We start from the raw sequence: 23,128 nt of genomic DNA on the forward strand, positions 1-23,128 counted from the left end.
TTAATAAGCTCATATTGGTGTATCTTGTGTGTACTGGGACGACCTGTCCACATTATTTATGCATATTTCATTATCTTCCCTCCACGATGCAGTGCCTCCCTGCAGGCAACACCCCATAACTGCAATCAAACCCAGGATTTAATTCAGAGGTGAATACTGGCTCTTTGTGATACACTTGGTGCTTTAGGTGACACGAATTAATTATTAAGTGGATTTCATTGTGAGTAACATTCCGACTGGAAACCATGAGGAGTAGGAGTAAGTGATTGATCGCCATGCTCACCAGCAGCCATTTGAAATACTTTCTTCTTATCTTCGGTTCGTTCCTGCAATTGAAACAGATGAACTAGAACGGCACTCTTCGACGTCACGACATCAATATATATATATATATATATATATATATATATATATATATATATATATATATATATATATATATATATATGCCTCTACCCACATTATTACATCATCACATATACTTGGACCAAGTTTTATTCACTTTTTTGTGAGGAGACCCAGCGAGCTGTATTCATAGAGAGGACATGGGACCATAGCTTGAGATTTAGGATAAAGAAGATGAGAGTGAAGAGTTTCAAGGCAAAGCATGGATTTAAATCCCTGAACTCAGATTCAAAAAATTAAATAATCAGGTTGAACAATCAAAAAATTAATGTGTCCGATCAGGTTGTAATTTAAAACAGATGTTCCCCATGACTACTCGATCATAATTGTGACATTTCACTTCGATCGATGAAGCAGTTCAAGATAAATAATTTTTTGAAAGATTTTTGTTAAATCCAATATGGCTGCCAGACCATGTGACCTATACACCCTGGTATCCCCAAGGCTTGGGAAACATGTGCGTGAAGTTTCCACTCAATCTGTCCAGCCGTTCTGGAGGAGAAGGTTTTAAAAGATTTATTCTTCAAAAAAAATCATTGCTGCCAGACAATGTGACCTATGACATCATAGATGGAGAACTTTTTGGTCATCGTGGATGGGCAATCATACCTGTAAAGTTTCACCTTGATCTGTTCAGCCGTTTCGGAGAAGAAGTTTTTTGAGGTTTTTATGTTAAAAAAAAACATATGGCTGCTGAACCACATGACTGATGATGTCATCAATTCTCCCCCCCCCAATATAATTTAGCCCTCGATGACCCTCAAAATTTTTCATACTGATTGGATAAATAATTTGATGTATGCATGATGACGTCATAACAAAGCTTCCCCTGACGTTGTCAAAAAAATATCACACTTGTTTCCCAAGAGGAGTACTTCCTACTTATGTACCAAGTTTCAAATTTTTCCATTCAGCGGTTTCGGAGACACAGAGCTCTAAAGTTTTCCCTTATTTCGAACATGGCTGCCACAACACGTGACCTACGACATTATAATTATCGCTAAAACATTCTCCATGAGTAGTCACACCTATGATGAAAATTTTGTCAGTAGGATAAGCAGTTGCAGAGAAAACAGAGAAAATTAGCATGGACGGACGTACATATTGTTACAGCTGTGGAAATTCACAGAATACCATAAAGGTCCTTAGTTCAGTTAGATCGATGAGTCTATGTTCAGTTAGATTTCCCTACCATTGTTTAATGGGAATTATTCGTGTCACAGGGCCGTGATCTTTGAGATAGCCGTTTTTCTTTACTATCGTTATTTTGGACCAACCACATTTCAACCACCACAACCACACATGCCTCTCAACAAACCACGCCATCCTCATGACCTCTACCACAACGCCAACCACAATTACACCAATCACCTAACCACCTTCCCCGCTACGCCAACTACCGATCCCCTTCTCCACAAACCAAATCGCAACCCTCTCCGCTCATGAAGGCCGTCTCTGCGGAGGAAAAGAAACAAGGGATTTCGATAACGCGAGGGAAAAACAAGAAGGAACATCGGTGGCGCACGGATGTTCCCGTCTGCTTTTCCCTCGCTTTGGTGTGGGGGAAGTACGATTCGAGCCAGAGGTCAAAGGTCATGTGAAGGAGGGGCTTCATTTTGGGGGAATGAATCTCCCTAGTCCTGGGCCATGTAACGATTCCCTCGCCCCCCCCCCCCGCGCGTTGCGAAAAGGGGGGGGCGAGAGGGTTGGACATGGGCAACGCCCCTTTTCTCAAAGCTTCCCGGAGGAACTCAAAGGAGGGCGGAGCAAGAAGCCAGGAGGAATATAAGGGCGCGCAGGAGCCAAGTCGGGTGTGTGTGTGTTTCTTTTGGGTGGCTCCTTCTTCCTGGTCAGGATCTTCGGCTCGTGGTGGCCTGTCTGTGGAGAAGCGGTCCGTGGAACGACCCGTTCGTCGGAGCTCAAGGTCGGTGGGGAGTCCGGGCGTGGCACCAGGGAGGCGGACTGGAGGCGCTGCTCTGCCAGCTCTGTGGCGCAAACCTGCGCGTCCGAGTGTAGAGCGCCGGAGAGAGCTCGCCGGCCCCGTGGAAGGCCCGAGTCAGCCGCGGCTATCCTAGCTGCCATGGGGACAGACGTTGCGACTCGCCCATCAAGGCACCACGAGGGTGCAGGTAACCTTCCACGGTCTCGTGGAACCCGTTCGGTCACCAAGGCTCCACGGTATAAAGGTCTACAGACCCTGTCTGACTCCCTTGTCTTTGAGGGTAGTCTTTTCTTTTCTTTTGAATGAATGTTGGTGGCGCCATCTATAAGTAGAACTGTGTAAGTGCTGTACATTGATAATTGCTTATAGTCGGTTGTAGTGCTTTCGTTGCCTGTATACGTGTCTGCATTGCTTACTGCATGCGTGTTTAGTATTCCCTGTATACGTGTGTCGTAGTAAATAAATGTGCTTGGTTAAATGTACCCCGTTCGTCGTGTTGTTTTCCTCCTTATTGAACTGCCATGTTGTTTCTCAGAATAGTAGTGGGTTTTTAAATACCCGTTAAATAGAATCGGATCCGGCGAGGTCGGGCGATAATACCCGCTTCGTTATCACTGAAGAATGGAACGGACCGCTTGAGCGGTTCGTGTCCAAGCCGACCTGCGTCGAGGTACGGTCTCCCGGTAGGCTACCCGCGCGAGTACTTAGGTATATCGATATTCGGTGATTGACCCTATTTTGCGCGGGTAGAAAATTGGCTAAGCCGTGGTGGGATTAAGAACCCACCCGTGACAGGGTTCCGGCGTTGTTCCGGAAGGTCACGACTGAATTGTCCGTCCGGTGGGCGAGACGGCCGCCATTGGCTGACGCGGTCGATCACACGCCGGTGGGCGCGAATTCGTAACAATATGTATGGATGGACGGACAACCTGAAAACATATGCCTCTGGCGACTTTGTCAGCGGAGGCATAAAAATTGGGAATTGTGGGTATTTTGAAGGAGAATTAATAATCTTTCTGTCATTCGTGAAGTACGTCATGTTAACGTATCTCCATCAACCACAGCTATTCCTCGAGCAATCCCAGCGCTCACTCCACCAACACCAACTCTCACTCGACCAACCCTTGCTTTCGTTCAACCAACCAGAGCTCTCTCTCCACCAATCCTAAATTTTGCTCCACCCACCATACCTCTAGCTAGAATATCCTTCCAGCTCCTAGATCATGTTAACATCAGTACATAACCCTTTTGGAATACTTCAAACATAATGCCCCCCATACTTCCCTCTCCAAAACCTTGTTCCCTTTCTATTCTGAAAACTTTTTTGGTTTTAACCTTTTCCAAACGTTGTGTTCTCTAGATTAGGTTATCGTGCAATAACTCACAAACTGCAGTTGCATCCGGAGCTCCTGATTGGTCACTTTGAGGGAACGTGCAATGGACTGCAGGTAGTAGATGAGTATTCTGTGAAAGAGAATCATGGCACAGGGCATAGTGTACATGATTTGGCACGATTCATCTTTTCACCAATCCTTTCCTGAGACGTGATCATGAATATACAAACATTTTTTTTACTTTCAAAAACAAAATCATCTGATCGGTCCTCTGAGCCTGTGCGCGCATCCCTCATCATGCATCATTGCCCAATGCTTTCATGTCCATATGTCCTGCACGCACGCACCTGATGCGCACGCACACACCTGATACGCACATGAGTAGCAGAAGTGCCGGTAAGATAACCACCGGTGTGGTGACGTAGCTCACCGCCGTATTGAACCATGGAGGAAACTCCATTTCAACCGTCTCCAAGACAATGTTATAGATTTTCTCCTGTCCACTGTGATAAAAAAAACTTTAATGTTCAACTGGAAACAGTACTTCAAATACTTTGCCCCTTTCGAGTTTCATTTTTTGTCTTATTTACAAGAACAAGAGTAATTGAGCGGTTCTGACATTTGATTAGGTTTAAACGACTGGTTCAGGTACAAAGCATACCTGAAGGGCCCACAGTCTCTCGATGGTCTGTATTTGACGATTGCAAACACCGTGGGCAGCATGCACAGGAAGAGCATGAAGAGCAGCATTGCGAGGTAGAAGTTGTTGGAACTACAAGGAAAGATTTCTTTTGTTGTTTCATGGAAAGACAATGTGTAAAAATGTTTCATTTTCAAAATTGTCAACATCAAAATGAAAACAGTATTTTATCCATGTGATAGTAAATCGATATAAATATTTTCAAGTGTTTGTTTGTTTGTTTGTGCGTCATACGTTACTCTTTAACAGAGGCCTAGAGGCCCCAAATTTTGGGTGTCGGTACTTCAGAATGTGGGCAAGGTTTTAAGCTATCGTGTGTTGGCCTTGACATCTATTTGAGGTCACCAAAGGCCACCATAAAGTGTGTATTTGAATGTGGGCTCAGGCAGTGATGCCGCTGACCCGCAGGCAGAAGGTAACCACCACGAGGTGAATAACTCCATAGTTTTTTTAATGTCCAACACGTCCCGAAACCAACGCCGGGAAAAGCTCACCAAGCCGGGCAGCGTCGGGTAACCCCTGTTAGCTTTCGCTATATTAAACTGGGCTGAAAGAAAATCTAAAATAAATCCATTTAATTAATCGTCATATAAAGGTTCACCATGACTGGCTGTGATCTGCCGCCAGTTATTTCCAAGAACATCAACTCGAAAATGCGTCTTGTAGAGCATCACAGATTTCCAGGATGTACAATATGTTACTCGCCTCATGACATCACTTTATACGTCTGCCTCTTGTGGCAACAAAAGTTCCGAGCCTGAGATGTTGAAGATTTACAGTTGTGGTGGTTAGTTCGGCCACAACAAGCTGTTCAGTTTCATTGCAATGTTGAGCAAAAGGTTGTTGAAGATTTTTCTCAATGAACTGTAATGGAGCTATAAGGAGGTGCAAATTGGATATAATGTCTCATGGAGCATCTTGCCAGCTCCACTCTTGTCTTCAGAGGGAATCCACTCCGCACTGATTATGAGCAGTGAAACAGAAACACGTTCGCAGATTGATTCTCTTTCCAAAAGGTGGGGGTGAGCTCGGCTTGGTGGAAGCTATCCCTTATTAATATTTTTTGTATCTTAGACAGGAGTGTCAGAGGTTGGCATTTCCAACAAATCTTCAAAGGCATTCGGGGTGACTGATACTCTGGCAAGCAGCCTTAGCTTCTGAGGTTACATTTTATTTTGGTTCGTTCACAGATCTGGATAAAATCACAAACTGGTCCAACACGTGGAACATGTCTTTCAATCCTGACAAATCTCACACTCTCACGATGTCACTCCGAATGGACCGTCTGGAACACAACCCCCTCCCCCCCCACCTACTTTCTCAACAATGCTCTTAAAGGAGTCCTTTCATTCAAGATTCTATGTCTCACTATCTGCCATGATCTTTCCTGGGAAAGACACGTTTCCAAGCTGACCTCCAAAGCCAGTCACCAACTGGGAATCCTCCGTTGTGCAAAGTCCTTCCTTGGCCCACCTGAGCTCCTGACCACATACAAGGCTTTCATACACAGCCTGATGGAGTACTGCTCTCCCCTCTGGGCTGGTGCTCCTGCCTCTCACCTTTCTTGGCTTCACGCTGTGGAAACAAAGGCATTTAGGATCATTGGGATCTCCTGGGATGAGGCTGAGTATTTGGGCCTCTCACTCTCTCACCGCAGGCTGGTCAGTGGTCTTTCTGTCTTCTACCATCTCCTCTCCAGCCTCGCCCCCCCCCCGCTCTCTCTGCGATTTGTCCCCACCACATTTCCGCAGGGCGCTCAAGGTCTGCCAACAACCCCCTTCTGATAAAACTACCAAAATCACGAATCACTGCTCACCTTCACTTTTTCATTCCTCTTTTTTCCCGCCTTTGGAATAAACTCCCTCACTCTATTCATTCCCATTCTTCCCTCCAGACCTTCAAAACAGCTGTTCACCACCACCTCTTATCCTTGATAAGATCCCCCATCCAAATCCTTGATCTTTTCTACCCCCGATAATCCACCCAAGCCCACCTCCTTTGAATTCCCTGCTTTCTTTCCTGAAAGTCCCTGTAATGTCCATTTTCTATTCCCCGTGTTCCCCGTTCCATCCCTCTCCCTTCCACAGATCTCCAAATTTCTCTGTTCCCCACTATTTTGTCCTTCCCACTCCCTCCCCTCCTATCTCATGCCCCCTTGATGTGCCTTGTGTGTTAGCTCTCATACGAGCCTCGACAAGGTATACGAAAAAATAAAAAATAAAAAAAAACCTTCCTCATAGTTTCATCTAGCTCGGCCCAGAATCAATCTCGTAGCTCGACGCTGTACCCACTCCATGACAGCTATAATCCTTCCTGAGTTGTGAGCAAAACTGCACACAATATTCAACATGAGGCCCTCACTGAATTCATATACTCTGTTAACATTACTGATTTTGATTTGTAATTTATCCCTCGACAAATACAACCAAATACCCTGTGAGCTTTACCTATAGTTACCTGGGACTGCCCTCTGCTTACCCCCGGGTATACATTACCAACCCCAGATCCTTCTCCCGTGTGACACTATCCAAGATTTCCCCATGCATCATGTAAACCCTATTTTTATTTTTCTTACCCATCCCAATCACTTTATTCATTTATGTTAAACTACATCTACCAATCTTTTTCCCAATCTATTAAAGTATCTAGACTTTCATGAATCTGATCATCCACCCCCTCCCTCCCTGCTGTCTACCTTACCTCCAAGCTTTGTGTCATCTATACATTTGAAACGCTGAATCTGAACCCCACTATCCAAAATCATTTTTTAATTTTTTTTTTGTTTACACTGTTGAGGCTTATATGAGAGTGAAGATCATTGATGTAAATCATGAATAATAATGATCTCATTGAGTACTGATCCATGAGGAACCCCATGACGTACCGTTTAGATCGGCCATCACACAGCCAACAAGGTTTTTGTATTGTAGCCAGAAAATAATATTTTAAAATGAAAATGCAACTTCCTGCTTAAAACTTGTCTTTTTTTGTTTTCTATACAATATCGAGGCTCGTATGAGAGCGAACACACAGAACATATAACAAAGGGAGCAGGAGACAAGAGGGATGGGAGAGAGAAGCACAAAACATTGGGGAACAGAGACTTGAGGAGATCTGTGGAAGGGAGAGGGATGAGATGGGGAACACGGGGCATACAAGATAGACACTACAGGGACTTTCAGGAAGAAAAGCAGGGACTTTGAAGGAGGTGGGTTTGGGGTGGATTAACGGGGGTAGAAAAGATTGAGGTTTTGGATGGGGGACGGTAGGCGGTGGTGGTGAACAACTGTTTTGAAGACCTGGAGGGAAGAATGAGATTGAAGAGAGCGTGGGAGTTTGTTCCAAATGTGGGAAAAAAGAGGAATGAAAGAGTGAGGGTGAGCAGTGATTCATGATTTTGGTAATTTTACCAGAAGGGGGTTGTTGGAGGACCTTGAGCAACCTGCGGAAATATGGGGGGGGGACATCACAGACAGAGCGAGGGGGGCGAGGCCGGAGAGGAGACGGTAGAAGACAGAAAGACCACCGACCAACCTGCGGTGATTGAGTGAGAGACCCAAAGACTCAGCCTCATTGCGGGAGATGCCAATGATCCGAAATGCCTTGGTTTCTACAGCGTGAAGCAGAGAAAGGTAGGAGGCAGGAGCACCAGTCCAGAGGGGAGAGCAGTACTCCATCAGGCTGCGGACAAAAGCTTTGTAAGTGGTCAGGAGCTCAGGTGGGCTGAGGAAGGACCTTGCACGACAGAGGATTCCCAGTCGGCGACTGGCTTTGGAGGCGAGGTTTTAAATGTGGCTTTTCCAGGAAAGGTCATGGCAGATAGTGAGACCCAGAAGTTTGAAGGAAAGGACTTCGAGAGGATTGTTGAGAAAGTGGATGGGGGGGGGGGGTTCTAAACGGTCCTTTCAGAGAGACACAGTGAGAGTATGAGATTTGTCTGGATTGAAAGACATGTTCCACGTGTTGGACCAGTTTGTGATTTTATCCAGATCTGCAGTGAGCGAAGAAGCTGCTGCTTGCTGGTCTGAGGGATGACCGATGGTACGGCAGAGGGTGGAGTCATCAGCAAAGAGATATGGAGGATTTTCCAGAGAGTCGGAGAGATCATTGATGAAAACCAGAAAAAGAACAGAGCCCAGAACGCTACTTTGAGGAACTCCAGCCTGCACAGGAAAGGGGGATGAAAGAACTCTATTTAGGGCCACACGTTGACTGCGACAGGAGAGGAAGTCTGCGAGCCATGAGTGGAGATGGCCTTGGATACCATAGGAAGAGAGTTTTGGTGAGCAGGGCAGGGTGCCAGACCATGTCAAAAGCATGCGATCTGTCCAGGGATATGGCTCTGATTTCATGTCTGGCATTGAGGACCTCCATCCATTGTTGGGAGAGCAGAAGCAGCATATCCAGGGTAGCATGACCTTGTCTGAAGCCAAATTGATGATCGGAAATCAAGCCATTGGAGAAGAGGAAGGATTTGATGTCTAAAGCGATGATGGATTCCATAACCTCGCTGATGATTGGGAGAAGGCTGATTGGTCTGTAGTTGCAGGGATCTGTTTTTGCACCTTTTTTATGCAGGGCAGTGATGTTTGCTGATTTCCAAGCAGATGGCAGATGGCCTTGAGCAAATGAGAGTTGAATAGAATAGAGAGAGGGTGAGCATGAGCAGAAGAGCAGGCTTTGAGGACACGTGGGCTGATGCCGTCTGGACCGGTTGCAGAATCTGAGTTGAGGTTTGACAGCAAGCTCTCCACCTTGTCAGGAGAAAAGGACACATAGTCCAGGGACAGTTGGGTGCGACTGGGTAAGGTGGGTAGAGAAAGTGACGCGTTTTGCACACAAGATTTAGCTGCAAACACCGAGTTTAGGCATTCAACTTTTTCACGTGTGGTATCAGCAGTGCTGCCATTTGAGGTAAGGGAGGGATGGATGGGGAACATACACCAGAAACAGATTTGATGAGACACCACCAGGATTTTGAGGAGGGAGAGAGGTTTGAGAGTTCAGACTTGAGATGAGAAAGATGTTGTTTTCTGGCTCTCCTGAGGGTAGATACACACTTGTGCCGAGCTTTATGGAAGGAACTGAGATTGCCCTCAGTTGGGTTTGCTTTCCATGAGGCAAAGGCAAGTTGTTTCAGGACAACTGCCTCACCACAAGCTTCAGTGAACCAAGGGCGGGAGGAAGGGTAGGAAAACTGAAGATGAGAGGGGATAAATCTGTGAATAAGGGAGAGCAAGTTTCTTTGAAAGAATTCCCAGGATGAGTTGATGTTGGAGAAAGTAGAGATAGGAGATCAGTCTATAAGTTTGAGGGCTGCTTGGAGACACTTCCAGTCGGCTTGAGTGAAATGCCAGACTCGACGCCGGTGAGGTGGTTCTCTGATAACAGCCACAGAGATGTCCACTTTGACAAGGACGTGGTCAGAAGAACTGATTGGAGCGAAGGACGAGCAGCGGATATTGCCAGGGAAATTTGTCAAAATAAGATCCAGAGGAGATGGAGTACCATTGGTCGAGATCCGGGTAGGGAAGTTGACCGATTGAGTCAGTCCCAATGAGTCGCAGAAAACTTTTGCTGAGGTGGCATGACAGGTGAGAGAGGTACCCACACGTAGCCAACTGGCATGATGACAATTGAAGTCGCCACATATGAGGAAGAGAGAGTTTGGATGAGAAGATAGAAGTTGCTCCATGTTTTCAGATAGTGAGATGGAGATGGAGTCATCACTGTTAGGTGGACGGTACAGTACACATATAAACATGAGGTGGGAGTTGAGGGGAAGCCATAGCCATAGGTATTCCTGCGGGTGTGGGGGAGTGAGGGCAGTGGATGGAGAGTGAGGAATAGAGTCTTTGATGAAGAGAGCAACTCCTCCACCAGGGTGAGGGTCAGGTCTGTCAAACCGGAGGAGGGAGTAACCAGGCAGAGATACTTGGGAGTCAGACATGTCTTGGGGGAGGAAAGTTTCTGTTAGGCAGATTATGTCTGGTTTGTCAGTGGCAACCTGTATGGAAAGATCTGAAAGGTTTGAGTGAAGGCCCTGGATATTTGAGGTCCATACTTTTAATGAAGAGGTAGGGGAGGAGGCTTTGGGTTCAGGGGCTGGGGGGAGGGGGAGGGTAGGACAAGGGATGATGGGGGAAGTAAGGAGTGTTGTTGAAAGAGTGTGGGGGATTGCAGAATAGCTTGGGGAGGGGGCGGAATGAGGAGGAGAAAAGGCTCTATGGTGCTGGGGGAGAGGGGGGACAAGAGAGGGGGAAGAAGGCAGTTGAGGATTTGAGGAGGTGGAGTGAAGAGATGGAGGTGAGAGGGCAGTGGAAGGAGGCAGCTTAGTGGATGAGAGGGGGGGGCAACTTTGAGAAGGATGAGTGAGGGGATGAAAGGTGGGAGAAAGGTGAGGGGGGAGTTTTTGAGAGAGTTGAGAGGGAGGCTTGGAGGGAGAAGAGTGGGATGGTTGCTTTGAGAGTGAGAGGTGAGAGGAGTTAGTTGGCACTGAAGTTGGAAAAAAAGAATGGTTGACGGAAAGCGAACATTCATAGCAAACTGGGGCTTTTAAAAGTTTTAGGTCAGTTATGCGATTGAACGCATTTCTTGATGGATGCAATAAAGGCGAATCCATAGAATGGAGAGAAGAAACGCTGTAACAGTTGGATTTTTTAGGCAAGGTATGAAGGAAAGGTCGAAATGAGAGCAGTCTGTTTTAATAGTCGAAGAGTAGTGCATTATGATACAGTAAAGAGTACCACACGTGTGAAAGAGGAAGATGAAGCATTATAAGATATCATTTTTGTTATTATTATTAATGTTTGAGAGAGTTTTCAACAGATTAGGTCATGGAAGTGTTGGAGAAAAAAAATCAAGGAAGAAGAGGAGGAAGAAGAAGAAGAGGAGATGAAGAAGAAGAAGAAGAAGAAGAAGAAGAAGAAGAAGAATCGGAGAAAGGTCGCGGATTTTTTATTTATTTTGTTTTTTTAAAGATAAGAAATAGAGTGATTAGTTGGGATGGGGGACGTTAAGAAAGTGGGAAAGATAGAATTTGAAGATAATGGGGAGAAAAAAAACAAATAAACACGATCGTACACTGAGGGGAACAAAGGGTAGGCCTCAAGCACCCAGTAAGAACAAGTTCAACGAAATCTCACAAAATAGCACGATTTTTGAAACAAAACCGAACTAGGAACATGCAGTAACATGTAGGTGAGAAAATAAACAATTAAAACGGGACAGATAACGACCGGAAACTTAACTTTGAGATCGTCAGCAGGGAGCCCCCAAGGAGACCTGCCAATGCTCCAAACCTAGAACCGGAAGTTTGAAGAAGACACGGAAGTTTGAAGAAGACAGGACTGTATACACTGGAAAGGTGATTACGAGGGGATCTGATAAAGATGTTTAAAATAATGAAGGATGTGGGGAAGACAGGTGCAGTGCAGTTTTTCAGCAGAGTGGACAGTGTGAGGACCAGGGACCACAGCTTGAGTCTAAAGAAGATGAGAGTTAGGGGTTTCAAGGCAGGGGTCTTTCAGTCGCAGAGTGGTTAATGAATGGAATGGTCTCCCCAGAAAAGTAGTGGCAACGGAGGGAGTGGATAAGTTAAAATGGGATTTAGACAGGTACCTGGATGCATCGGACATCGAGAGGTGTGGAGAACATTTGCAGGAGTCGGTCGTATGTGGATGGGTGACGATACTGGGGTTGGTGCAACACAGGCATGATGGGCCGAATGGTCTCCTATAGTCAATAGAGATCCGATAGTCCAAGGAGCTTAGTTCCAAGGGATTACTGACAGTATCGAGAGCAAGGATTCCCGAGTTCAACTTGTTCTGTCTCATCGCCCCTCTCTCTGAACCCTGTTCTCATCACACAAGTCTATCTTTTCTGGAAACCTTTTATGGTTTGGAATGGAAAAAGCTTATTCCCATGCATGTTGAAGCAATCCTACCTGTTATATTTTGTTGAGAAGTCACAGATGCCATGTCACTGCCTGAAATTTTGCCAGAATGTGGCTAGGTGTGAGGGGGGAATGAATTTTTTGTATTTTGATAATGAGATCAAGGCTCCGGGGATAGCTGAGTATTCTCATAAAAAGTTATAAAAGTGAAATGAATGGTATTTTTTGACATCATAGCCAAAATGTATACCTACTGTATACATAATGACAGATACTTCATTTTTAGCCTCAGCCATTCCTGAAGGAAAGTGATAGGCTATTGTAATTGATGTGAGTGTGTGTGTGTGTGTGTGTGTGTGTGTGTGTGTGTGTGTGTGTGTGTGTGTGTGTGTGTCTGTGTGTGTGTGTGTGTTTACGTTAAGGTTAGTCAATACCCAATACCTTAACCCTTTGAGCCCCCAGTGGCCGGCTTACCGGCTGCTATTCAAACCTCCATATACCTGAGCGGCCGGATTTTTCTCCAGGGAACCCAGGGTAGGACAGCCGATAGTCCAAGGAGCTCAGGGTTCAAAGGGTTAAATCAATACCTTAAAAACAACAACTGAAAAAGTTTGACAAATCTTTAATAGAGTAATTGGAGAGGATTGTCAAGTGGAACTTCCATTCTGACAATGAATAACCATAAAATGTAAAAAGATAATCCTAAATAACTCAATAATAGAAAAGACAATGACATCATGAAAATTATGTTTGATAACCATGGGGTGTAAATGATCAATATAGAAAATACTACAACAGGAGGTGTGGAAGGTGTGGAGTAAACTTCAGTAACAATACAACAGGTAGAGTCGCCGAGGGTTGGTTGTAGTTGATGAAATGCAATTAAGGATAGTTATTTAATTACCTTAGTTATTTATTAGTTTTATTTTATTTAATTTATTAGATAGTTATTTTGGGGCTAGTTATTTAATTACCTACACACAGGGATGCAGGCTGCTTACCGGGAGGCCCGAAACACTTGCTGATGAGGTACATTGCATGTAAGGACGGCCCAGCTTCGCAGGTACATGAGTCCGATGAGCTTAAACACGTTGAAAGCTGGCAGCACTGGGGAGAAGAATGCCCCCATCCTTAATGGAGAGGAAAATATTGTTTTGGGGGGGGGGCAGGGGTGTAGAGGGGGGAGGGTTTATCAGATTTGGACTCAATCTTGTATTTATCTCATGTTTAACCAATGATGGAGTGACTGTCAGAGTCTGGCATTCACTCCTTACAAAAAATGCCATTTACTTATTTTTGTACAAAATTATGGAATTTTTGAACCACGATTCCCACATTCCCACCATTCCCTTTACTACCCTGACTGCTATCTCTCTCAACCTTCTTCGTTTTCCTTTCATTTTTCTCAATTCAAATCCTTATTCTCCCATATCACAGTCTCCTCACTACAGTCTGTATGGGCCCTGAGGAAATGTGAAAGCATCATAAACATGAAGATGTACTTTACACACAGAAAGGTGAGCTCACCAGATCATGCCTTGATTGTACACCAGATGCAAGACATTTTCAGCGATCTTAAATTCTCCATATTCAGGCTGTGAGGCATTAATGGGATAAAACAAGAAATATTAACGCATGTAAGCCCACATATGCACTCCTCATGTCTTGAGTTTGAGTGATGCTGAGCAGAGTCTGCATTCAAATGCCTTCAGAAAGAAATTGCTGATTCCAAAAAAATCACAAGATGACTCAAAAAAGGTAGGTGAGAAGGGAAAGGTAGCAACACCTTTTGCCCCCAGATTTCGCACCCCTCTGTAGCACAAAGTGTACTTTCCTGTCCTTTCATGTATGTGCTCAGGACACCTCTCTCATATAGTCACATCTCGCTTGCTTTTAAAATAGAATAAAGAACTAGTCTTGCTCGTGAAGGTTAGTGTCGATCTGCGTTGGTGGACAGGTATAACAATGGATGGAATGGAATGAACAGGAGATTGATTGTGGGATGCTAACTGCCATGGGAAGCAAGGAGGAGCTGACATTTTGGGCATGAACCCTTCTTCAAAGAAAAAGAGCTTGTTAGTGCAGCAAAAGAGCCTCTTTTTCTCCGACGAGGGGTTAAGGTCTGAAACATCAGATTATTTCTTCCCACGGTGGTTAGCATACTTTAATCAACGTCCTGTTGATTTCATCCATAGTTTTAAAAATAACCGGACTACAGCAGAGAGCCGATCATACAGTTACACAAAACCACATCAGCCTTTAAAGCAAAATCTAAAATGTTTTTAATGAAGCTGGACGAGTTTAACACACCGTGATGCAGCTAGTCCTGTGAGATGAAATGACTCACAAACTTGTTCTCAAGGTCCCAGCACCAACAGTCGCTTGCGAAGCGTACGAAAAGGCCACGGAAGAAGTCGATAATCAGAATGCTTCCTACCGTGAACAACATGTCGATGATTGAGAGTTTGAGCATCTCCTGTAAACAAAAAAAAAAGAACAAGTAACGCTCATCACAGTCAACAGGACATAACATGCGAGTATAATTCCTTTACTGTTTCATGATCACACTGGTTAAGGGTGGAAACCAGATTACTGAAATCACATGATAGAGTTTGGATTTTGGGAGGAAAATATGGTACCATACAAAATTACATCCTCACCTGGCCCAAATGGCACCTTCACCTGGCCCAAGTTACACTTTCACCTGGCCTAAGTTACATCTTCACCTGACTCAAATTACACCCTCACCTGGCTCAAATTACACTCTCATCTCACCCAAATTACACCCTCACCTGGCCCAAATGACACCCTCACCTGGCCCAGATTACACCCTCACCTGGCCAACATATGTCTCCCAGCACTGTGCACTACTACCAAAAATTGTAGTGACATTTTCATGTTCTTCTGGTGCTTTCAGAGCCTGCCAGCTACTCAGGTTGGCTAATGCAGCAGTAGATGCAACTGTGACTGTCTTGGCAAATGGCCAGCCATCTGTCGGCGAGCTTGAGTTCCACAAGCCGTGTGATGGTGAGATAGAACCGAGTGGTGAAACCGTAAAATTCAAGATCGAGGACTTTGTGCTCATGGCAAGTGATGAAAAAGAGCTCGTCATGGCACGTGTTATGGTTTGAACTTCAAGCAAAGAGCCTGATATGTTGGTGCTGACCCCTGTCATGTTTACATCAAAATGAACAGTCTGATTTGAGGGATAAGTGATGTTCGTAACACTCAAGTTGTTACTGAGGTTATTGATCCAAGTTGGAATGTCAGTGACAATGGAAGGTCCAAGTGTTTCACTCGAATGAGTAGCATTGATGGTTCTGATGGTGGATAGGCTGGGGGTTGCTCCAAGCTTTGGCCAATGATGTGACTCCGTGGTATTGATCTGAAAAGTAATGACAAGCAAAATGATTATGGTAAAGAACTATGCCTAATGTCTACCAACAAGTTTGAATCACGTCGGTGCTGAAATTTTAGCATCTCGCTCCACCAACTTACACAAACTACAGCAGTTCCAAACAACAGAAAATTACACAGACGAATCTACCAGATTAACTCTATTTAACTTGCACAGCAATGGGAGCAGCAAAACATCATTAATATACTTTTATTATATTTATGTCATCAAGCACCCCCATACCTCGCCAAAAAATCCTCCCATTCCTCCCCACTTTCAACTAAGCCGAATATCAAATATTAAATCCTCAATAGACCAACTACTCAGTGGGCAGGGTTGATTATGACATATGGTTTTTCACATTACTCACACCTATCATATTTTTCATTATGATCGAATAGTGAATCAATATATATTTGTTTATGTTTTATTTAAGGGGATAACTAAATTTTATTGGAGCACTCATCATCATTGAGTATATTAACAAACAATATGTTGGAACTTGGTTCTTGTTTTAAGTATCATTGTTAAGTAGAGATTAAATTGAAAACCTCTTTTAATGTCCTGCTCTGAGAACCTCCTGAGCCACATTATCATTTTGAGATTGCAGTAAATTATTTTTCCATTGATTTCTTGACATCCGTGAAATCTTTTTAAACCCCTTCAATCAATATGCTTTGTTAATTTTGTCTTTTGTAATTCCTATGAATAAAATGAACCCAACATTTCTTCTCATGCCTGGTGTTGGCTTAATGGTTAAGGTAGTGGGCTTGGGATCCTAGGGTCCTGAGTTCAAATCCCGCTCAGCTGTTGAATTAACACCAGGTGGGGTTGACTCTGCCTGCCATCCTTCCGAGGTCGGCAAAATGAGTGCCAGCATGCTGGTATGCTGTGTCGGAGTGGCGACCCGTCCAGGATTGTTCCCAATAGCCAAGGAGACTGCTTCGGCGGCACCAACGCTCTGCACAGAGTATGGTCCTAATGGATGGATGGATTTCTTCTCCCATTAAATTATATAATTTATCAGTCCAAGGAATGGTATCCATTACATCAACCATTTTGAAAAGTTAATGAGACCACCTCTTCATATAACCTTTTTCAAAATGACTTTTCTATCGATATATTCTTATGAGATCACCAACCTCAAACTTTGGATTTCTCAGATTAATCTCCTTTTGTATTCTAGTTTTGTAAAAGTTTCTGTTGGTTTTTCTTTTTAGAAGGATGAACTGAATTATTGTAATTATCTTTCATGCCCTGAATTAAAGATATCCATTTCTGATGGCTGAGTTGAGTGAATTTTTTATATAGTCTCTTTAAAAGTGTGATTAAAGTGCTCAATAACAACTGCCTTTCCTTCATTAAAGGTGCTCTATAATGTAATACCGCTATCTTTAAGAAAATTCATAAATGTTTTGTTGTAGAACTCTGGTCCCTCATCAGTCCATAACTTCTTTGGTTTCCCTTTGCTTTTATTAAATATCTGTTGGAAGGCTAACATAAGAATATTACCTCTTTTATTTTTCAAAGGAACAACCCACACATATTTACTCCTCAAATCAATAACAGTTAAAGCATACTTGTATATCTTACCATTATTGAGTTCAATTAGGTCAGCAGACCAAATGTAATCAACCCCTTTGGAATAAATCTTCCTTCTTTTAAACTTTGTTATTATTGGTTTATGTAATTCATTAGCCAAAAGTTTATTAGGTAAATACTCTTCAATCTTAATGACATCATTAGAGTTTAAGTTTTTTGAATTTACAAGTCCAAGTCTCAATTTAGCACTTATCATCTTCACGATGAACCTATCAACTTTTTCTCTCAACGTTGGATTTCATATCAAAGACAAATTATACAACATTTCTCTATTGGCTTCATGTTTTCATTCCAACATTGTATTGTTTCCAGAATCAATGTCATGCTTCATACACACTTCATCAACCCTATTTAGAGGTTTAGACCAAGGTTTAGGATTGTTAGCCTCATCTAATCTTTAATCCAAGTTTGTTCCTGAACCACAGAAAGAATACCCCAGTAGCTGTAATTCCCCTGGTATTCCAGTTGTAAATTTACTCTCCGATAAAAAGTTTTGCATATCTCCCCCCAAATTTGTGTTTAGAGATAAATTTATTATTTGTAGAGTCACACACCAAACATATCCCTTTTTGTATAATCCTATTATTTTTCTTTTAACATATAAGACATGTTGTAATTATTTTGGTATCAGTTTTTTGGTATCATCTCAATCTGGTATCAGTTTTATTTTTACATTTGAGACAATAAATTATTATCATTGTATTTATGAGAAAAATTAATCCAGAGTGCAAAAACCTTTTTAATTTCCAACATTTACATTTGAATCTTAATTTTTAAAACATAAAGAATCCTGAGAAATGCCACCGCTCTCCTCCATTTATTTTGGAAAAAAAAAACGTAAAACTTTAACCAAAGTCAATAACACCAACATCATCAATAATATAATATTTTCCTTCCTTCTCTTCTTCATCTCTACTTTCTCATTTATATCTCCTCCCCGAAATTAAAGATATTGTTCATGACATTAATAATTTCATTAAACTTGTGCTCTTTATTTTCCTCCCAGTGCATTGAGATCGATTTATTTTCGGTAATACCTCAAATCTTTTGATAATCTCACCGTTTTCCATATTTTTATATTTATTCATTCTCTCTCTTTCCTCCCTCTCTCTTTTCTCCATCTCCTCCTTCTCTCTCCTCTCTCTTCTTCTCTTTTCTCTCTTTCCTTCTTCTCCCTCTCCTCATTTTCTTCTTCAACTCCTTCCTCATCCCTTCCTACCCTTGAACCATCTCCCCATAGAATATCATAAATATATTTATCTGGCTTTCTTGATATTCCTGCATCCAAAATTATTTTTTTTTACAACAGGAAACCAACAATATTTTTTCTGAATTCTTAGAAGACCTTTTTATTTTATCAACTTTAAAACCTTTTCATTATTTAACATTTAAGTTAAATCCAAACTTGTTGGTTTATCAACATCAGTATAAAAATCCAATCTTTAATTGAAAAAAAACCCCCATGCTTATGTTGTAAAACATATTTATTAAAATACCAAATACCCTTTTCTTGTAAGTGTGCTGTTAGGGTTAGTGATAATTAGTTAGTGACACAGAAATGATAATTTTGTTGAAGCCTTGGTGATCATTTATGGATCAAAAATTTATGTTTCAGAAATATAAGAGAGATGAATATGATGACAGGTAATACCTCCCATCATCCTGTTGTTAAATTGGTTTGTATTCCCTGACTTATTATGTAAAATACTATTCTTTGTGTTTTCATTATCTACACTAATATATGTCAGTGTGTGTCAGTGCGTCTCGTCCATAACTCCAAAACCATGAAACCTAGCAGCATAAAACTTTGCATGCATACTAAAAAAACTCCAAGGAAGTGCCTGACTGAAAATTGGGTCTTTGAGTTAATTAAAACAGGCCTTTTGAAGATAATTAATGACCTTATTTAATTATATCTTTGAGCAGGCGCACATTTGACACCCTCGGACACCTCGCTCACACTCGATGGGAGTCCAAACTCGCCATTTAGTTTGGCCTATTCAAACATGCCTCAATTTGGAAGCACGATCTACTCTGACAGACTAACTAAAGTATATAATCAAAACATTATGTCGATTTTGAGAATCAGATGTGGTGAACAAATAAATGTTGAAATCTGGAGTAAAATCTGAAAATTTTAATAAATTTGGGATTTTTATAACTTTGTGTATTTATTTATGCAAAACATTAAACTTAACTTTTTCTACTTTTCGGATGATTATATTGAGTGAAGAAAAGATGATGGAATGTGCAGAAAGTGTCACTTCCTTAAGTGAAATGCCGTGCTTCATAACCTGCTTTTGCAATCCATGATGGCACAGGCCACAGGGGGTCCTTATTTTTTTGCAATGACATATGCAGTTTGCACTTTCCATTTTGGGCGATTTGCTTACATTACAAAATATTAATATAAAATATGCTATTATAGTTCCGCCAATATATTAATAGTCGGCAGTTTCTGCAAGCGAAAAGGAACTTTTTGTTGCTGAAAGTGAAGAGGCATTTTTTTTTCTGCTTTACACCATTTTGTGCATGCTTTCATTCCAAAATATTAATATAAATATACTAAAAGTTACTGCAATATATTAATAGTCGGTAGTTTTTGCAAGCAAAGGGGTACATAGACAGCACACATGGACGTGGTAGAAATGGCAACAAATGACTCTCCGTGGGTGTGTGCGCGCCTGTTCGTGGTTACGTGTGTGCGGTGCATGGGTTTCGTGGGTGTGTGATCTGAACTTGAACTCGGGCTCGTGGTGCGTGGCGCTGTGGAGGAGGTTATGCAACTGTTTCGTGAACCATGTACTTCTGCAGTGCCAAAGCCTCATGGGGAGCGGACATGCTGCGACATCGAAGCCATCGTGTAGTGCAGGTGTGGGGAAATCTGTTCATGTGTGTGACTGAAAGGTTGAGTATAACTCGAGTGCACGTGCACATGAGGAGGTTGGAGGAGTGCATGCAGGCAGGCCTTTGCCAAATAGCATTACTTTTGATTTTTAAATGCTACCGCCCAGTTTTATATAGAACACGGTGGTTCGAAAGAAAACGCTGCTGTTGGGCTTGTTGTCTCGCCCCGGTAATGCCCTGGTACGCTGCCTTCCCCTCCCCTCCCCTCCCCTCAAACTGCTTTCCCATGCCATGCCCTCATGCTGCCTTCCCATTTCCTCATGTTGCCTTCCCTCACACTACCTTCCCATTCCCTCCCCTCACACTTCCTTCCCATTCCCTCACCTCACACTTCCTTCCCATTCCCTCACCACACACTTCCTTCCCATTCCCTCACCTCACACTTCCTTCCCATTGCCTCCCCTCATGCTTCCTTCCCATTGCCTCCTGTCATGCTGCCTTCCCATTCCCTCCCCTCACACCACCTTCCTATTCCCTCCCTTCACGCCGCCTTCCCATTCAGTAGCACCATCTCAATCTGGTTTCTTAAAAATGAGCCACAGGTATCGTGGCTTTCCTTCGAGAACACCCAAATTCCACATGTAAGTGGTTTGGTTTAGTTTAGTATGTTGATATTTTCTTTTAAGGAATGATACATTTAGTGGTTTCTTTGAGTTAAGTCTTCAACTCAACATCTCTTCTGTTTTAAGATTAGGAGTATATTCACTAATACACCAACTAATTTCATCAATAACAAATTTATTCTGAGCACCAAAAGCATTACCAACACCAAAAAGCAATCTATTTTCATTATTATTCTTTTGTAATTGAATTATTTTCTGCCGTTCTTGGGCAGATAATTGAGGTTTGTCTTTCTTAATTTATTTTATTGCTAGTAATTTATGGGACTCCTTTTGAGCATTTTTTATTCTCTTCACAGCACCCGCTACATTTTCCATGGCATAAGCAGTTCAACCAATTAGGTCTTGAGGTTGAAGAATAGTTGAACCTATACCCATTAGAATATCAATTATCCCATCTCCTTAATTTCTAAATTGATCTCCTACAACATGTTGTCTTTTCAGTTTGTAGGAGCCTCTACCAAGATACATACCTTCACCCTTGTAGTATGGGGAAAGGAACATCCCATCCCCTGTAATTATTTTATATTTTCCCAACTCGTGTTTCCTCACAATAACCATTATACTTATTTATTGGAAAACTTCACGTAGGTGAATTCTGATGGATATAATTTCTCCATTGAAGGAAATCATGCGATTATCTTGGTCGGTTATCCTAAAATTTACTCTGTGTATGGTTTTTCCAGACACATGTAGATAAACCAGATTTTTGGGTTCCATATTGAATTTATAACCAATTGGCGTCGAGTATGCGCTGAATGAAAATATTGTATTTGTTTTTATTCCATCATTATAAGCGCCATCAATCAAATCATGGTGAATTAATACCGAATTTATTCCTGAGGATATTTGAATGACATTATCACTGTAAAACGTCCCATTAGTTTCAATCTTTTTTGAGGAGAAACCCAACACCAGGCTATGTAGGCTGAGTTATAAGTATGGAGAAATAGGAGGATTTTTTGTTGGGGGGGGGGGCAGGGAAGCTGCTGCTACCCCAGCAGCTAAGCTGCCATACGCAAGAAGAAGATCCTACTACTCACATGATCTTCCATAAACCCTATTCTGGTTAAACTTACAAAATCCAGGCTGACTGCACACCTCAATTCTTTCATTCCTCACTTTTCTTCTATATGGAGCCACCTTCTTGAGACTGTTTTGTCTCATTCTTCCCTTTAGGGCATCCAGCAGGTGGTGCACCACCACAATATGTCTACCCCCCATCTCAAGCCATTATATTTTCTCCACATTTTCTGACCTTTCCTAACTCCTCTTGCAGGTTATTATGTTTCCTTCACTCCCCTCCTCTCTTTTTCTATTCATTCATTCCCGATACTAAAATTTAATGAAAAGATAGGGTTTATGGCAGCTTTTACCCCCAAATTAACCAGAACAACAATGTAAGCCTTTTCCATGTACAGCATAAGGTTTCAACCAATCACCAGAAATTACCCCCATTTTTGATCAACTAACTAGATACGTACAACACATGATGGAGAAAATGTTGACCAGTGAATAGTTGTCAATATTATTATGTATATATACATGTATGTATAGACATATATATATATATATATATATATATATATATATATATACATATATATATACATATATATATACATATACATATATACATATATACATATATATATATATATACATATATATATATATATATATATACATATATATATTGTTGTGGTTACCAGATTCGCAAACCACCATTCAGGTCCCTTAGGTGAGGTATCTCGGTAAGTGCATGTGTAGTTAGGCCCAAACCCGTTGTCTAGTGGGAATACATGTCATTTATACGTGCTGCGACTCTTCAGGATAGCCGTTTTTCTTTTACTATCTTTATTTTGGACCAACCGCCATGATTACCATCACAACCACAACATCAACCACCGACCACAACCACCGCTTCACCACAACCGCCACGACCTTCACGTCACACCTCGCAACCGTAGCATCGCCACCGTTCTTGCCCCGCTGTGGGTACCGGTGTTGGACTCGTGCAGGGCGCACGTTGAACAGCGTGTACAAAATCACGGATTTTGTGCTTCAAAAACGGATCAAAAACGACACACGCCCACTTTTTGCCGTCCAATCGGTGAGCGAGGGGCGATTTGGCCCCGCCTCCAGAACGATCGATATATGCAAATTTGTGGATCAAAAAGCCTTCACGCCCACTTTTTCTCGGGCCAATGGGGAGCGAGGTGAAAGGTCGAAGGGAGGGGGTCAAAGGCGAAGCTACGGGGGGATAAAAAGGACGGTGTTCGTCAGTCAGCAGAACGAGAAGGAGTCGGAACGGAGTGAGAAGAGTG

General features: G+C 42.5%; 1 protein-coding gene across 3 annotated transcripts in view; it reads right to left on the reverse strand.

Annotated features, from left to right (window-relative positions):
- Positions 1 to 23,128, reverse strand: part of TMC3 (transmembrane channel like 3) — a 97,318-nt gene that overhangs the window by 21,881 nt on the left and 52,309 nt on the right. For 2 of the 3 annotated variants that reach the window (XM_085849482.1, XM_085849483.1), the window contains 8 exons: positions 15,112 to 15,660; positions 14,623 to 14,751; positions 13,803 to 13,870; positions 13,277 to 13,405; positions 4,343 to 4,453; positions 4,059 to 4,184; positions 3,733 to 3,811; positions 284 to 326 (listed from right to left, as the gene is read on the reverse strand). In XM_085849482.1, coding sequence (XP_085705608.1) covers positions 284 to 326; positions 3,733 to 3,811; positions 4,059 to 4,184; positions 4,343 to 4,453; positions 13,277 to 13,405; positions 13,803 to 13,870; positions 14,623 to 14,751; positions 15,112 to 15,660 — 1,234 coding nt within the window. The remainder of the gene's footprint in view (positions 1 to 283; positions 327 to 3,732; positions 3,812 to 4,058; positions 4,185 to 4,342; positions 4,454 to 13,276; positions 13,406 to 13,802; positions 13,871 to 14,622; positions 14,752 to 15,111; positions 15,661 to 23,128) is intronic. The other variant, XM_085849484.1, reaches the window with a different exon arrangement.

The sequence above is a fragment of the Eptatretus burgeri genome, chromosome 12 (assembly GCF_056783735.1).
Source record: "Eptatretus burgeri isolate ZD-2024b chromosome 12, Ebu_testis_v1, whole genome shotgun sequence".
NCBI classification, from domain to species: Eukaryota; Metazoa; Chordata; class Myxini; order Myxiniformes; family Myxinidae; genus Eptatretus; species Eptatretus burgeri.